Here is a 17649-nt window from a genome sequence, read left to right as displayed (position 1 = left end):
GCCGGCTGCGTCTCTGCCTCCGTCCCCGCAGGACGCAGGGCGCAGCGGGGACGGCGGGGGCCGGGGGTTGGGGGGACCGGGGCGGGCGCGGGGTCCCGGGCGGGATGCGGGGATGCGCGTCGGCGGCGGGCGCGCACTCACCTTCCTCCTCGAACTCCAGCTTCTCCAGCATGCCGGCTTCCGCGGGTCCCGGGGCCGCCGCCAGCGCCGCCTGAGGGGGAGGAGGAGGACAGGGATCAGCATGGGCCGCGGCGCTCGCTCGTCCCCGGCCGGCGGGCTCGTGGCCGGCCGAGCGCTCGGGCCTCGCTCCGTTCGCCGGGAGGAGGGGCCTGCGGCGGGCGGCGGCGGAGGCAGAGGCGGCGGGCGGACGCAGGCGGCGGCCGGGGCGGAGCGGAGCGGAGAGGAGCGGCGCGGTCCCCCCCCGCCCGAGGCCCCGCGCCGCCGCCGCCGCCGCCGCCACCGCCGCCTCTGCCGCCGCAGGTGGGGCCCGCGAGTGGCACGCTCCGCTCCCCCCCGCGCCTTTGGTACGGCCCGGGAGGAAGCGTGGGAAGGGGAGCCGCAGGCCTGCGCGCGCCCCTCCGCCCGCCGCGCGCTGCACCCCACCCTCCCTGCCGCGCGCGCCCCGCACCTTCCCCGCGCGCGCGCGCCGCCAGCACGCCGGGCGGGTCCGACCTGCGCAGGTGTGGGCTCGGCCAGCCCCGAGGCGGGCGGGCGGGGCGCCCCCTGGTAGAGTGGGGCGGGGTGGGGTGGGCGGGGTGATGGGCAGGGCACCGGGACCCCGGCTGGGGATGGGCGCGCACACAGTAGGGCGTCCTTCCTTGCTTTCCTTTTCCTCCGTTAGATTTTAGATTTCCTTAAAAGGAGCCTGCCGGTGCCCACACGCTCTGTAGTGTGGATGCGTTTTGCTGCTATCGTTTTTTCCAGCCGGCGAGCTCTGAACTTGCTTCCTTTGGGGCGCTGTTGCCAAAAGTTCACACGATCTAAATCTGGCCCTGGCTGCTTCTGTCACCCTGGATCTGGGTATCTGAGACTCGCCTATCGCCAACTCGGGTTGGCAGGCGGAGAGGCTGCCCTCCCCTACAGGAGCCCGGAGTGCGCCGCCTAACAGCCAGTTCCTACCCCAGCTACTGGGGCCCCGCTAGTGAGATTAGCTCCTTGGCGCTGATCAGGGCCGCAGAGGGCCCCTACCTCTAAGAATGGCACTTCCTCCTTATTCTGTCATTCTCGCAGGCCTTGCTTAAAGCAGGAAGTACTGACACCTCTTTTGCTGGTTCTTTGCTGCTTCGTTTCCTCAGTTGGGTCAGTCCCTAAGTCTCTAAATTTCCTCTTAAAAAGTGGGGAGGGGGGGACTGACGGTGGGGAGGAAAAGACAAAACTAATTTGGTAAGATGTTCTGTGATAAAAAATCTACAGCGTTGATGTTTGCTTTGTAGTGAAAGCCTAAATACTTCTAAGTCTAGGGGCAAAGCAAGACTGTCTGTTCTCATTCATCTGAAAGCTAGTCCTGAAGGTTCTAACCACTACAATAAAGCAAGAAAAGGCATACGGATTGGAAAGGAAGAAATAAAAACATGCAGATGACATGGTTATCTACACAGAAAATTCCAAGGAATCAACAAAACAAAACAAACTTCTAGAACTAGTACGTTCAGCCAGGTCATAGGATATCAGATCGACACACAAAAACCAACTGCACTTCTGTATGCTGACCCTAAAATTGTGGCACTGATGTAAAAACAACGCTGGCTACAGTCTCTGCAAAGAAAATGAGTACCTGGGGATAAAGAAACCACAGACAGGATCGTTTGCTGAAAAGTACAAAATGTGGGTGAAATGAGAGCGGATCATGGAGAAGCATGAATTGAAAGACCCAACATAAATATGCTAGTTATCCGCCGTCTTTTTTGGCAGTACTGGGATTTGAACTCAGGGACTCAAGCTTGCTAAACAGGTGCTCTACCACTCACGCCACCCCACCAGCCCATTTTTGTGTGTGTGTGTGTTGAATATTTCAGAGATAGAGTCTCAACTATTTGCCCAGGCTGACTTCAAACCTCCATCCTCCTGATCTCTACTTTCTTAGTAGCTAGGATTACAGGTGTGAGCCACCAGTGCCTAGCTCCCACCTTCATCTTTTGGTTTAATAGAATTCCTTTTGAAATCCCAAGAAGGTTTTTTTTGGTACAGACACGCTTATTCTAAAATGAATGCAGAGAGGTAAAACTCTAGGATAACCTAAAATAATCTTGAAAAATTAGAATGGAGTGAGAGAAGTCACTACCCAATATTAGAGCTTACTGTATAGCTACAGTTAATCACATGTGTGACCTGGCAGAAGAATAGACTCCATGGTCAATAGAGAACCACAAAATAGACCTGTGCAGATGTGCCAAACCAATTTTTGTCATAGGTTTGAAAGCAATTAGATATCAAAAGGCAAAAAAGCAAACCTCAGGCAGTGTGGGGCTCAAGTGGTAGAGCGCCTGCCCTGCAAGTGTGAGGCTCTGAGTTCAAACCTCAGTATTGTCCCCCTGACAAATTGAACTATTGATATATACAAAAACTTGGATAAGTCTCCAGGGAATTGTGCTGAGTCAAAAAATACAATCCCCAAAGGTGATTCCGTTGACATTACACTCTGAAATGACAAAATTACAGAAATGGAGAAGAGATTAGTGAATGTCAGGGGGGACAGAGGTGTTGGTGGCAGTAAGAGGGCAACAGGAGGGACCCCACAGGTGATGGAGCTGCTCTGCATCCGACTTTATCAATATTAATATCCTGCTTGTGATATCATTCTCTATTTTCCCCCAGGAGCCCAGCCAAGCTGATTTAACTGTGTGGAGGAAATGACAATTTGGATTAAAAGATACATATTTGCTGGAAAGTCAGTGCATCCATTTAAAGTGTACAATTCAACAATTCAGCATTTTCAGAGTTGTATAACTAAGTTTACAACATTTTCATCATCCTGAAGAGAAACTTTGTACCCTTTATCAGGGACTTCCCGTTACCTGCTCAGCCCTTACACCCATCCCCCTAGGCAACCACTAAGCTACTTTCTATATTGGTTTCCCTATTCTGGACATTCCATACTCATGGAATCCTACAATATGTGGTCTTTTATGACTGGCTTTAAAAAAATGTCTTCAGGTTCATCCATGTTGCAACATGAATTGGCATGTCATTTCTTATCATTGCAGTATAATATTCCATTGTGTGGATATACAACATTTTGTTTATCCATGCATCAGTGGATGGGCATTTGGGTGGCTTCCACTTGTGGGCTGTTATGAACATTCATGCCCAAGTGTTTGTGTGGATGTGTATTTTCACTTCTCTCGGGTATATGGACATGGATATGTTAGGAGTGGAATTACCAGGTCATATTATGTAGGTATTTCTACGTTTAACCTTTGGAGGAACTACCAAACCATTTTCCACAATGTCTGTACCATTTTACATTTCACCAGCAATGTGTGAGGGTCCCAGTCTCTCCCGTATGGTTTTAAACGGTGTTATCATCGGGGCCACTGTGGTATAATTCCAATCTCTGAAGTAGATCTTGCAACTGTACGCAAATTTACAGCTATCTCAAGGTAAAAAGCTGAAAAAAGGTTCGTGGTACACACTGTGAAAGCATCAATCACTCTCCTTTTAGAAAGCCTACATTTTTATTTCTTGTGTTAATTTTAGTATAATGAAAAAATGTAAGTCTCTCCTTGGTGCTTAATGATCATGGGTTTTGCCTGTAATCTTGATGAGCTGGGTTTTTGAGAGGCAGAAGTGGGTAGCAAATGGGAGGCTGTGTTCCCTGCAATGTGTCCTGAACTAAAGGGACAGCCACTGAGCCAGACGTTGGTGGAGAAGAGAAATTGAAAGAAGTTAACACTTCCTGCTGCTTCACTTGGTGATGGGTATACACGTGGAGCCTAAAATGGAAGTGTTGCTATGTAATAAGCTGGTGACGTTGAGTTATCTCCACAGGTTTCACTTAGCAAGAAGACAGCTTACATTTTCTTCCTTAGAAAGAAAGACAGGCACAGCACAGGAGGGAAAGACAGATGAGATTGTTCTATAACACACTCAGTCGGTGTTGGGAACTTGAGGGCTTTCAAAACTTTTTTAGGCACGTACATAAATGTTTACAGGGTCCAGAGAGACAAATCCGTGGGAATAAATGATTTAAAGTTGGTGGTCGTCGGTTGTCCTTTTATGGTGATGTTTTCTTAAGTCTCCACAGACATACCAGACTTAATTTTAGCTGCCCCAGGCAGGCGGGGAAAGCCAGGAGAGGGAAGGGCTTGGCCACAAGGGTGCAGAGAGAGAGGGGTTTTGCTCAGGTACCATCTCCTCTCTCCATCCATCCATACCAGGCACATTCAAGACAGCAAAAGCAGGTAAAACTGTCACCCAACCCTCCTGACAGTCTTAGGCCCATTTCCCCAAGGAGAACTAGAGGGCCCCTACCATGCAGAGAAGCACGGGGAGGGGGTGGGGTGGGGGGGGTGGGGGTTTCCGTAGCTGGGCCTGGTGCAGTGTCACTTCAGGGGACCTTTCCACCTGTAAGCCATTGGCCTCTGCAGCCAGTCTGGGGTTGCCGGACTCTTGCATAGTGGGAGGACCAGACTGCTGAGTGGAACTTCATTGAAAAAAAGATGACTGCAAAAGATGGAGCCTTTACAAATGTGGTGTTTTAATTGGTGAAAAATGTTAAATTATTAAGTCTTGCCTGACATAATTGCACCTAGATCCTGCAAAATACAGTATTTTGAATGATGTTCAGAAGGAAAAACATCAGCCTGGATGCCTAATCCCAAAACGACTGCCAAAAAAGCACTCCCTAATGCAGTGAGGTCAGATGTGAATTTGCTCTGCCTTTAAGAAAAAAAAAAAAGTCTTAAATAGCTACTGCAAGAAATAAATCAACCTTAAATACTGGAAAAGGAGCTCCTGAATAATTTAAAGGCCCAGAACTGAAGCTGCTGCACTTTCCCTGCTGTGTTTGAGCCCCACTCTGTTCTGCCAGGGTACCCTCCCTGGAGTGGATGGAGTGTGAAGTGGCTCCCCCAGTGCCTGGGAAGTAGCTTCCAGAGCATTCTATGTCCACTTTCCTGGCCTTCGCCATGCAACTGAGTCACTCATCTCCATCTGAGTGTCTGTCCACAGATGTCCCCAGAGCCTCTTGTTCTGTCATCTGCAGCATTTCTGTTCCCCTCTCCAGCCTCCAGGACCTCATGCTTGGCTTATGGGACAGCTTCCATACTCTAGCTTTGTGCTTTTCCAGGCTATCTGCCTCCACGTAGCCAGTGGCCTTCTAAACATGTAGACTTATTTTATTGGGTATTTTTTTGTTGTTGCTGTTGTTGACAGCCCTGGGGTTTGAACTCAGGGGCTCACACTTGGCGAGGCAGGCGCACTACCACTTGAGCCACTCCACCAGCCCAGCCCTTTTTTGTGAGGGATTTTTTTCAAAAACCATTTGCCTTGGGCTGGCTTTGAACCTCGGTCCTCTTCATCTCTACCTCCTGAGTAGCTAGGATTACAGGCGTGAGCCACCGGCGTCCAGCTGTAGACTCACTCTTATTGCTCCCTCCTTCAGACCCACTCATTGACTCTCAGGGACTGTTAGGATGTTCTGTGAACTCCTCAGCTCCTGGCAGAGGTCTGATGGCTATACTTCCGCACCCCTATGCACTCCCCACGATAGGATTTTGCACATTCTGGCCTCTCCCCCCTGCTTCCCTTGTGACATCACCTGGCTGGTCATCCTTTAAGATTGGCCCAGTTTTCACAGGAAGCATTTTCTGCTTTATCTCCCCTCCTCTTCTCTTCTGACATCTTCAAACAATCGTGTGGTCAGCTGTACTCTCAGAGACACATACCGCTATGTGGCACTAAACACACTGAGCTGGGATTTATTGCTTTTCTGTTTCCTCTAAATCCGATAAGCTCTGTGAAGGGGAAGAATGATTCATCATCATTGTGTGGCCTGAGTCGGCCACATAGTAGGCTTTCAAAAGTATTTGAGTGAATTGTTGATTATTAGTAAATGAATGAAAGCTTGGTGGGCGAGCAGTTGACCTCTAACACCATAAGTGGGTGTAGAGGTCATTTCGTTCCATTTACTCAGGCTTCCCTCCCTCTGATCCTTTTCCTGTTTAGAAATGACTGCAGTCCCTTCCCTTGAGTGTTGGAATTGACCTTGTGAAGGGAAAAAGTGACCTCGATGAGGTATGAAGGCAGCAAACATTTTTCTTTTAGTCTGTACCCAGGGGCAGGTGGCAGGGGGAGTAGCTGACAGCACTTCCCGCCCTGGCTGGCTGTTTGCTGAGAGCCTTGTCCACTCCTGCCACCACCCTACAGTTTTAGTTTCTGTTAAGTGAAACAGTTGGCCTTTAAAAGTGATGCAGAAATTGGATAAAAACTAAAAAAAAAAAAAAACAAAAAAACAAACAAACGTCAACCCCATAACTCTTAATTATTTTGGTCAGTTTAAATCCATATATTTGGGGAAAGGTTTTTTGGTACTTTTCCAAATAACAATTTCAGATGCTATAACACAAAGTTAGTTCTTCCCTAAAATTTATTTATGACTTCCTATAAAGAACATTTATTTTGCAGTGTCTTGTCCCAGGGAGTGGTGACAAATTTCTACAGTGGTACAGCTAACTGAAAACCTGTTTCAAAGGATGAGGATGAATAAGAACTGAAGAAAACGGATTACCCTAAAAAGTCCTTTTGGTCTGAATTCTCTATGTTGGATTTTTTTCCTCACTTCCAAAAAGGTAGAGGCTGCTAGGCTTTTGAAGACAGCATTCATTTGGCAAATATTTATTTGCTACCTGCTCATAGCCCAGGAAGCACGGAAGTCAGTTAACAAAGTGTCTGTAGAGTGAGTGTGCCCTGGCAGGATTAGAAACTGGTGCAGCAGCTCATGACCCCACATACTCATGGGGTTGGCATGGTTGGCTTGTTAGGCTCAAGTCCCTGACTCACAGATAGATCCAAATCTGTCTTCTAGTTTACAAGTGTTTAACATGACTTTACTGCATTCTATTAGGTTGACAAATGAAAAAACAAGTATTTACTCAAGTTCAATTAACTTTTCAACTCTTTTTTTTTTGAAGTCAGGGCCTTGGGGCTGCCAGGCAGGTGTGCCTGTCCCTTGAGCCACACCCCCCAACCCAGCCCCTTTTGCTATACATATTTTTCATATAGGGTTTGGCTTTTATGCTCAGGCCAGACTGGACTGTGACCAGGTAGCTGGGATAGCAGGGGTGTGCCACCACACCCAGCTTTTACTGACTAGAAGTTCTCTTGGAGTTTTTGCTCAGGCTGTCCTTGAACCATGATCTGCCTCCGGAGTAGCTGGAATTACAGCTGTGAGTCACCACCTCCTGCATACACAGAATAACGTAAGTTCACGGGAATGTCTCTGCACTGTTCTCTACTCCCCCCAAGACTGGCCTGTTAACCCTCCCCACAACAGACCACTGCTAATAGTTTTTTAGCCCTTCCTAATCCCTTCGTTTACAGATGCTCTGGCCATAAATTGGTGAAAGGTTCTAAAATGTTTGAGACAAACTATTTCAACTTTGTTCTGTTCTGTTCCACATGAAGAGATTAAAAGCAAGCACAATACTCAAGCAGAAAGGAAAGGGACTTGCTGATGTCTCACTGCAATTTCACACTGGGGACTCTTGCAGTCCAAAGGATCTGTGGTGTTACTCGGCTACTGAGGATGGATTAGGGTGACCTTGGGACACAAAGCCATCTAAATGCAGATGTATGGCCTGCATCCCTCAAAATGTACATCTGCTAAAAATGATTTTCAATGTCTCTTTTTTTATTGTGGGGTAATTTACCTACAGGAAACTGCAGTGCATTTCAAGGATGAGTTAGCATGAAATCCCCACTAAAATCAAGATACAAGGTAGTCCCAGCATTCCCAAAGTTCACTCCCACACCCGCTGTGCTTCCTAAGGACTCCAGGCATTTACCTATCTGCTTGTGGTCAAGATGTCTTATACGTGTGTTCTAGAATATTTTTTTTCTTGTGGTACTGGGGTTTGAACTTAGAGCCTACACCTTGAGCCACTCCACCAGCCCTTTTTTGTGATTTTTGTTTGTTTGTTTGTTTGTTTTTGAGATAGGGTCTTACAAATTATTTGCCTGGGCTGGCTTTGAACTGTGATCCTCCTAATCTCTGCCTCCTGAGTAGGTAGGATTTACAGGTGTGAGCCACCGGTGCCCAGCTTTTCTAGACTTTTATAAACATGGACTCCTCTGCATAAGTGATTCACTGAGAGGGTTGCTAGTTTGCTCACTTTGTTGCTAAGCAGCATTTCATGACTGTGTCACGTTACCGTTGATGAAGATTTGTCACGTCTCTGGTTTTGGAGCATTGTCCTAATACTATGAGCATTTGTGGCCAAGTCTGTATGGACACACTTCCACTTCCCTTGGTAAACACCAAGGAGGAGAACATCCGGGTCACTTGTAGATGGTGGGTCATACCATTTTACACGTAAACCAGCGACATGTGGGTCCTCATTGGAATAGTCTTTAAAAATTTTTAACATATTTTAGTCATTCTAGTGGATGTGTAGTTTCTCATTGTAGCTTTAATTTGTATTGCCTTAACAACTAGTGATATATATTTATTATTATTTTAATTGTACAGATTTATGGGGTAGGGTGTGATACTTCAACATGTACGTAGTGTGTGATGATCAAATCAAGGTAGCTAACATTTCCATCTCCTTAAACATTAAAAAGTTTTTGATACACTTGTACATATTTTTGGGAATGAATGGAATATCACTCTGCTGTAAAAGAATGATATCCCATAACTCGCAGCAAATGAATGGAACTCGGGGACTTTACGTAAAGTAAGCTACACACCAAAAGACAAACATCCAATGTTCCCCCTCACATGTTGCAGTCTTTTTAAAAACAAAAGTTGGCCAGAATGTATAATAGAGCTTTTTTAGAGGGTGGGACGAGGGTATACTGGACATCGGAAAACAGGCACCAAAATTTAGTTAGAAGGAAGAAGTTGTAATGTTCTCCAGCACAGGCGGATGACTAAATTCACAGGGACCTGTTACCTCCTTTAAGAAGACAGGAGCTCCAAACACCAAGTGGTGGAGAGATGAAAATACTAACCACTCTGCTTTTATGGGTCCATTTTGTATGCAGGTACTGAAATACTGCACTGTACCTTAATGGCATCTTCTTACGCGTTTGTGAGCCATTCATCGATCTTCCTTTGTGAACTGACTGTACTTTTGCCCATTTTTAGACTGGAGTTTTCTGTTCCTATTGAGTGAGACAAACACTCTCTGAGATGCCCCAGTGACCCCCGACTCCTAGGATTTCCCTCTCCTCGAGTGTGAACTGGTCTGTTGACTTGCTTCTCACCAAGGCAGCATAGCACCGGGTGATAGGACACCTGACTCCCCACTGAGGCTTCTGGTTTATCTACATCTGTCTTACAAGCACCGATTTCTTGCTGGCTCCGATGAGACAGGCTGCTATGCTATAGAGGCCCATGTGGCTGGAACTGAGGACCCCAGGCCAACAGCCTGAAAGGACCAGACCCTGTCACCAACCACAGGAGCTTGGGAATGGATTCTTTCCCATTTGAACCTTCAGATGAGACCTGTCCCAGCACCTTCTGAGGCAGAGGACTTAGCTAAGCTCTGCTTGGAATGTGGCCCACAGAAACTGTGAGTGATAATATGTGATTTAGGCCACTAAGTTTGAGTTTTAAAAATATATTTAGATGTAGGCATAGAGGTGGATACTTGTGGTTCCAGCTACTAGGAGGCTGAGGCAGAGGACGGCTTGAGCCCAGGAGTTCAAGACCAGCCTAGGCAATATAGTGAGATCCCATTTCAACAAGAGAAAACAAAACAAAATAGAAAATGTGTGTAGGATGCAAATCCTTTGGTAGATAACATGTCTTGTGAATATGTTTGCCCATTCTGTAAATTGCCTTTCCATAGTCCTACCTGTGTCTTTCAAAGAGTAAGTTTTAACCTTGGTGAGATGGAAGCTATCCTTTGTGATGCTTAATCTTGAACCATCAACTTGACTGGATTGAGAAGCACCTAGTAAAGCACACCTCTGGGTGTGTCTGGGGGTGTTTCTAGAGAGGGTTAAAAAAGGGTGGGGGAGACCCGCCCTGAATGTGGGTGGTGCTCTCCCACAAGCTGGGGGCCCAGATGGGACAGAAGAGGGAAAAGGAGAAAGCCTGCTAGCACGGGTCTCTCTCTCTCTCTCTGCCTCTGTCTCTGTCTGTCTATCTGCTTCCTGGTCATCATAATGTGATCAGCTCTGTTTCACCATGTCCTCTCCCTCTCTCCTATTATGGACGGAAACCTCTGAAACTGTGAACAAAACAAAACTTTCCTCCTTTCAACTGTTTCTCTCGGTATTTGTCACAACGATGACAAGGCCAACCGACATATCCTTTTATGGCTCATGATTTTTGTGTCCTGCCTAAGAAATCTTTGCCTTCCCACTACCCTGAAGTTGTGAGGATTTTCTTCAACATTTCTTTCTGCAAGTTTTATATTTTGAAATATTTTATATTTCCTCCATTCCAAAAACCTAGTTGTTCTACATTGTTGGAAAAACTCCTTTCCCCAGTGAATTGATCTGGCACCTTTATCTAAAATCAGTCGACTATATGGGCACCCCTATTCCTGAATTCTCTGTTTTGTTTACTGATCTGTGTCTATACGTTCATCATGAGCACCCAGCCTCATGATGACACAATAGCTGTGTGCTAAACCTAAATCAAACAGTTTTTTCTTTCAATAATTGTTTTGATGTTTTTAAGCCTTTTATGTTTCCACATATGTTTTAGAATTTAAAAAAACACCTAGTAGCCTTTTGACTGGGATTGCATTTGATCTATACGTATATTTGGGAAAAAACTGATATCCTAACAATAGTAAGTCTTCCAATCCATGACAATGGTATACCTTCCCATTTACATAGGGCCTCACACGTCAGGCAGGTGCTCTACCACTTAGCCGTGCTCCCAGCCCTTTTTTGCTTTAGTTATTTTTCTGATAGGGTCTCCTGCTTCTTGCCTGGGTGCAACTCAAACTGTGATCCTCTTACCTATGCCTCCCATGGTATTTGGGATTAAAGTTGTATACCACTATGCCTGGCTTATATGTTGAGATGAGGGTCTTCCTAACTTTTTGACCAGGCTGGCCTCAAACTGTGATCTTCCTGACCTCTGCCTCCTAAGTAGCTGAGATTACAAGCATGAGTTACCACACCCTGCTCTAAGTCTTTATTTTTCAGGTTCTGAATACTAAATAATTTTACCTATACCAATATGTTTAAAATGTCACATGTACATTCCACTTCTTATATCATTTTATTTGTTTCTTCAATTACATATGCATTGTATGTACATTATACATATTAATAAGTACGTAATGTTATGCATTATATGTAATACATATATAAAACTATATTGCTACTTTAGACTCAAGTACACGCCCTTATCAGCAATGCCCGCCCCTTGCTGTGTACACACTCTGCTAGTGTGCAGTGGTGCTGTGGGTGAGGCCCACCCCTCCACATGTGCACACCTGTCTGTGTGTGCACACTGCTCTGTGCACTAAGCTTGGCCTAGCCCTCTGTGTGTGTGTGTGTGTGTGTGTGTGTGTGTGTGTGTGTGTGTACAATGAAGTGGGTTATCCTAACCTCTAGTCCCCTCTTCTACCTTCATTCCCAGAATAACCTGAGTTTTGTTGTGGGTCACATTCTTTCCCTACATGAGTTACAATGATGACAATCCTCCCCTCCCAGGCTATTGTGGACTACAGAGAGGACTTAGGGCTTTACACACATGTGTGTGTCCCTGCCCACCTCCTGCTGCCACAGACAAGCACGTAGACCTGAGTGCTACTGAGTGCTTTGGGGTGGTTTCACTGAGCAGGCTTCTCCTGCCCCTGGGCCTGTGGACATGATACAGTAGGTGTCCTTGTTCTTCCAGGCAGTTTCAGGTACTTTTTTCTATTGCTCTGTGGCCACAAACCATCTGAGGGGATATTTGGGTATTATAGCAGATTTGGACCATACCTCTAGGAGGTCATATTCTAATTAGGCAAAGATCAGGTTCAAAGTCTAGGAACCAGATTTCTGCACAATACCATTGGGAGCTAAAGAAATGGAATTAGAGTTTGTTTGGTAGGATTAAGAAGTAAGGGCAAATATCCTCCAACAGTTTTTTCTCTTTTTCCTTTCTTTTCTCCTCCTCTTCCTCTTCTTCCTCTTTGCCCTCCTCCTCCTTTCTGAGACAGGGTCTCTACTATGTAGCCAGGTTGGTCTTGACCTTGTCTTGGCCTCCTGAAGCTGTGCAGGTGTGTACTACCATACCACCATACCCGCCTCCAAATAGTTTTTGGGAATATAAAAAGATTTTAACATGTGCGTAAAGAGGGGAGGGCTGGACACAGGGGAGCCTGCCAGCAGCCTGCGTTTACAACAGTAAAGTGTTATCAGTAAATGTGTTTTGGATACTGTGTGATGAAAGGTGTCCCAACACTTTCCAAATGGGCAATTTGTGATATTCCAAACTCATGCATGGGTTAAAGATCTACTCAAAGGGCAAGACAGATCGATGGACCTTATGGAAGGGACTTCTATTTGACAGACCATGAAAAATTCATTGATAAGGTTCAGATTCCACATTGCAACTAACCTTTAAGGACTCTCACCTGTCCTCCAGGTTCATCTGTGTTGTCACAAATGCCATTGTGCTGAGTGAAATTAACTAGGCAGAGAAAGACAAGATGTCAGTGACCTCACTCACAGGTGGAATCTTAAGAAGTCCAACTTACAGAAGCCAAGCATAGGATGGTGGTGACCCGTGTGCATGAGGAAATTGGGACGGGGAGACACCGGTCAAAAGGGACAAAGTGTCAAAGACAGGAGAAATAAGGTCTGGCGATGTATGGTGACTGTCATTAATACAATGTATATTTCAGAACTGCTAGAAGAGTAGATCTTAAATGTTCCCAACACAGGAAATGATGAGTATGTGAGGTTATGTATACATTAGCTAGCTGGATTTAATCATTCCCCAATGCACACATACGATAACGCTTTTTACCTCATAAGAATGTATGATTATTTGTTAATCAAAAAATAACAAAACTACCACTTATCAAAACGACTGCACGGTTGTCTGAAGATGCTCCTCCCTTGGGGATAAATCTAAGATGCATGGTAAGCACATATGCAACTGTCACAATGTGCTCCCCTGTACAGAATTATGTACTAATAAAATTTAAAAAATACTCTCCCTTGTCCAAGTCCAAGGTGGAATTTTCTTCACAGACTCTAACTTCAACAGCCCGCGGCAGCAGAGAGCAAAAGCAAGTACAAGAATCCCGCCGTCGCCTCTTAACTCAGACATTAAAAAGATTTGCAGTCATGAAGAACAATGCCTCTCTTCTTGCTATTTTTTTTTCATAAAGAATTCATGTAGGATAAAATGAATGAAATGAAAATGGTTTATTTCTGGCCTTTTAAAGTCAACGAATATGTTAAAGTTTCTCAGTTTTAATTTGTCATATGGTAAGCGTCATGAAACCCACATGGATGCAGCCATTGGGGTCACAATAATTATGAGCAGAAAGGGACCCCGAGACCACCCGGTCTGTGAACTGCTGACCTGATTAACAGCAGAACCTCAAGATAAAAAATGACTCATGTGCTAAGAAAAGTGAGAGGAGACCGCCTTGCTCCTGTCTAGGACTTAGCACCCTACACTAAGGAAGGCATTAGAGGGGCCTTTCTTTGCATTTTCATTGCCATTCCTTTGATTCTTAGATGAAAAAATCTAAACCAACATCATAGAGCCCAACACAGCCTCAATCTAAATTTTTACCTTATCTTTTACACACTAAGAAGCCCTGTTTTTCCTTGTCTCAGTCATATCGTTAGTAGTTTGCTTTCAAAATTACTATGAAATTTGTTTGTTAAAATAAAAAAGACAACGGGGTGTCATGCCAATAATCCTAGTTACTTGGGAGGCAGAGATAGGGAGGATCACAGTTTGAGGCCAGCCTATTCCAAAAGTTTGTGAGACCTCATCTCAAACAATAAAAGCTGGTGCTGACACGTGTTATCCCAGCTATGAAGTGTAAGTAGGAGGACTGAAGTCCAGGCTGGCCTGGGCATAAATGAGAGACCCTATTTGAAAAATAATTAAAGTGAAAAGGGTTAGAGTATGGCTCAAGTGGTAGAGCACCTGCCTAGCAAGCGTGAGGCCCTGAGTTCAAACCTCAGTACTGCCCCTCACCCCCCCAAAAAAGGTGCAAGGCATTTAAAGCTATTTTAAGGTTGATGACTAGAACTTGAATCATCTTCAGTTCAAAAATAGGATAAAAGTTGTCCTTGTAAAGTGAGTTCTGGATAATTAGCAGAACACACAGAATGAGTTACTCTCACCCGGCCACAGGACGGCCCTGCGTAACCCCAAGCCACCAGGATCCTAGTCGTGGTTAGAGGATGCAGTAGACGGACTGATAGACATGGTTTGAGATTCTCTGTTTAAATCTTATGACTTAATATGTTCCCCACTACAGGCCGATCCAGTCAGACCCTTTCATATACTAAATGACAGAAGTACATTCAGTTCCTATTCCAAAAAAGAGATTGAGCCTTATTTAAGTTGATAAATGCTCCTTAAGATGAAGTTTTACCTATTTAAAAAATTTTTTTATTTTGTCATTACTACTTTAAATCACCACTGTGTTTTAAAGATGAGAACTTATTTATTTTGGTAGGACTGGGGTTTGACCTCAGGACTTTATTCTTGCAAAGCAGGTGTTCTGCTACTTGAGCCTCTCCTCCAGTCTGTTCTGCCCTGGTTATTTTTGGAGATGGGGTCTCATGAACTATTTGCCTGGGCTGGCCTGGAACAGCAGTCTTCCTGATCTCAGTCTCCCAAGTAGCTAGGAGAATTTATTTGTGTTTTACGTATTCTGGGGTTTTCTTTATCTGTTTTTGAACAAAGAAGTCAATTGTGCAGTGGCCACATGGTGATAACAGTTATGCCAATGAGAGGGACTGCCTTCCCTATCTAACTTTGTCATCCAAGGAACAAGTCTCTCATGTTAACAAGAGGAGAGTGAGGACTACAGGCTGACACCCACACCTTCCCGTACTCGCTCACCACTGTGACCTTCCCTCTCTCTAGCTCACACGACTAAACCACAGCTTATCAGTTTGTGTCATTTCGGTGTACTTCCCATGCAGAGGGTCAAGGTCACAATTCTCCATGCGCCGTGACTGTCTTGCTTCTCCTTCTTCACAGCAATATGAAGTCTTTTTTTGGGGGGGAGACAGGGTATTGGGTTTGAATTCAGGGCCTTCTACTCACTAGGCAGGGGCTCTACCACTTGATCCAGGGCCCTCAGCCCTTTTTGGATTTATACTTTTTTTTTTCAGATTTTGAGTCTCATGTTTTTGCCTGGGGCCAGCCTGAACCTCAATCCTCCCATGGAGCTGGAATCACAGTGCACACCACCAAGCCCAGCTTGATGACTGAGATGGGATATACTAACTTTTTGCCCGGGCTGGCCTTAACCAAGATCATCCTGCTCTCTGTCTCCTGAGTAGCTGGGATTAGAGGTGTGCACAGCTGTGCCTGACTAACAATGAACTCTATGGAGGCAAAGGAAAGTGGACAAGATCCCAAAAGCAGCAGAGGGAGGCTGTGAATAACCCCAAACACTTCCTGCAGTTAGGTGGTTACTTATCCAGGCCTTACTAACATCTGTTGGCTGCCCTGTGTTCAAACTCTGGTTTCCACTTATAATTCTATTTTGTTTTATAACTGTCCTAGAAAGAACACAACTTGAAAATTAAGTTTTGGTTAGTATTGTCCTAACCAGTGGTCCTAAACAGTGTTTAAGGTTTTTTGTTTGTTTTTGCGGTACTGGGATTTGAACTCAGGTCTCCCACTTACTAGGCAGGTGCTCTACCACTCAAACCACTCTGCCAGCCCTTTTTTCATTGGTTATTTTTGAGATAGGGTCTTCCTTTATTCCTAGTGCTACAGTAGACCACAGTCCTACTTATGTTTCTGAACTAGCTGGGATAAAAAGCGTATATCACCAGCCATTGGTTGAGATGCGGTCTCAAGAACTATTTGCCTAGGCTAGCAAACCGAGATCCTTCTGATCTCTGCCTACTGAGTAGCCAGGATTACAGACGTGAGCAACTGCACCTAGCTGTTTTAAAAAAATATCAAAGACAAGATTATCTTTAAAAGCTTCATTATTCCTGCAGCATGGGTCATGTCTCCTTTATCCTTCCCCGTCATCAGAAGGACAGTGTAGCTTCTGAGGTGCCCCAGGCTCAGGTGCAGCCAGGGCATCAGAGGGGACAGGCACTTTACTGAAACCCACCAAGCTCTGTAGGTGTGTCACACTGTAGGTTTTAAAAGAAGGACAGCTATCCAGAGTTGAAAGAGCAGGAATTTGCTTGGGGGATCTTTAGTGCGAAGGCAAAGATTACTGGGCCTCCTCAGTTTCCTTCTAAACTTTTACTCTTCTCACTGTAAAGGGAGAAAGGACCGGAGACACACACACTGAGGCGAAGCAAGTGAGGAGAAAGAGAGGTGTCAAAGAAGTCCCAGTGTATGTTCTTACTGTTGAAGTCAGTCTTGCAGATGAAATGTTGGCAAGCTAAACTTGAGGAGAGCTGCCCAAATTACAAGCATTATTCAGGAACTATGTGAACACAGGTATTACTCAGGAAATATGGTTTTGGTGTTTGGTTTTTGGTGGGACTGGGGTTTGAACTCAGGGCTTCACATTTCCAAATCAGACACTCTACCTGTTGAGCCATACCTCCAGTCCATATTGCTCTGGTTCTTTTGGAGATGGGGTCTTGCAAACTATTTGCCCAGGCTGGCCTCAAACCTTGATCCTCCTGATCCCAACCTCTCAAGTAGCTGTGGCGTGAGCCACGGGCTCACTGGGCATTCTTCAGAAAAAAACCCCAGCAATAGTTTTATATTCTTAAAGGAGCCCAAATCAGAGAAAACAGAGTGTCCTGTCTCTGGGTAGCTGAGTGCAGTCACTTGGGAGGCAACGGCTGGTGAGCATGTGGGTAGATGTTGCTTTGCCCACTTTCCTCATAAAATGACCTGTTCGATACCAGCCGATGCTCCCAGGAGTCCCGGGCATCACAACTTACTCTGGGGTGCTGTGAGCCAAGCAGCTGTGTGGACCACGTGCTGCAATGCCTGCCCAGAGCCTCTCTCAGACCAGAACTGTCTGAGGGTCAGGCTAGCAAGGTGAGGATGCTGACAGGCCCTGGGCAAGGGATTAAACTCCAGGACTGGCTGGAGGTTACTACTATTTTTTTTGGTGTAACTGTCATGGTATGACCATCTTTCCAGATGCATGTTGAAATAGCACTGTCATTGTTGACATCTGCAGAAGTGATGTTAAAATGGGACCTGTTACTGTGGAGGTGGAGGTGTCACGCGAGTGAGCTCCTGAGGAGTTGGGCCTTTACACTTACTCACCCCGTGACACCCTCCACCATGTCCTCATGCAGCAGGAAGGCCCTCATCAGATGCCTGCAGCATGCTCT

The 17649-nt window shown here is 45.6% G+C and overlaps 1 protein-coding gene across 11 annotated transcripts in view; it reads right to left on the bottom strand.

Moving 5' to 3' along the window:
- The window catches only part of Prkag2 (protein kinase AMP-activated non-catalytic subunit gamma 2), a 259543-nt gene that overhangs the window by 57563 nt on the left and 184331 nt on the right, over positions 1-17649 (bottom strand). For all 11 annotated transcript variants that reach the window (XR_012443292.1, XM_074060335.1, XM_020162011.2 and 8 more), the window contains one exon: positions 142-211. Coding sequence is in view for 10 of the 11 variants with exons in the window: in XM_074060335.1 (XP_073916436.1) it covers positions 142-211 (70 nt within the window). In the remaining variant the exon portion in view is untranslated. The remainder of the gene's footprint in view (positions 1-141; positions 212-17649) is intronic.

The sequence above is a fragment of the Castor canadensis genome, chromosome 2 (assembly GCF_047511655.1).
Source record: "Castor canadensis chromosome 2, mCasCan1.hap1v2, whole genome shotgun sequence".
Lineage (NCBI taxonomy): Eukaryota > Metazoa > Chordata > Mammalia > Rodentia > Castoridae > Castor > Castor canadensis.
The sequence above is the reverse complement of the archived record's forward strand: the minus strand, read 5'-3'. Positions and strand labels throughout refer to the sequence as shown.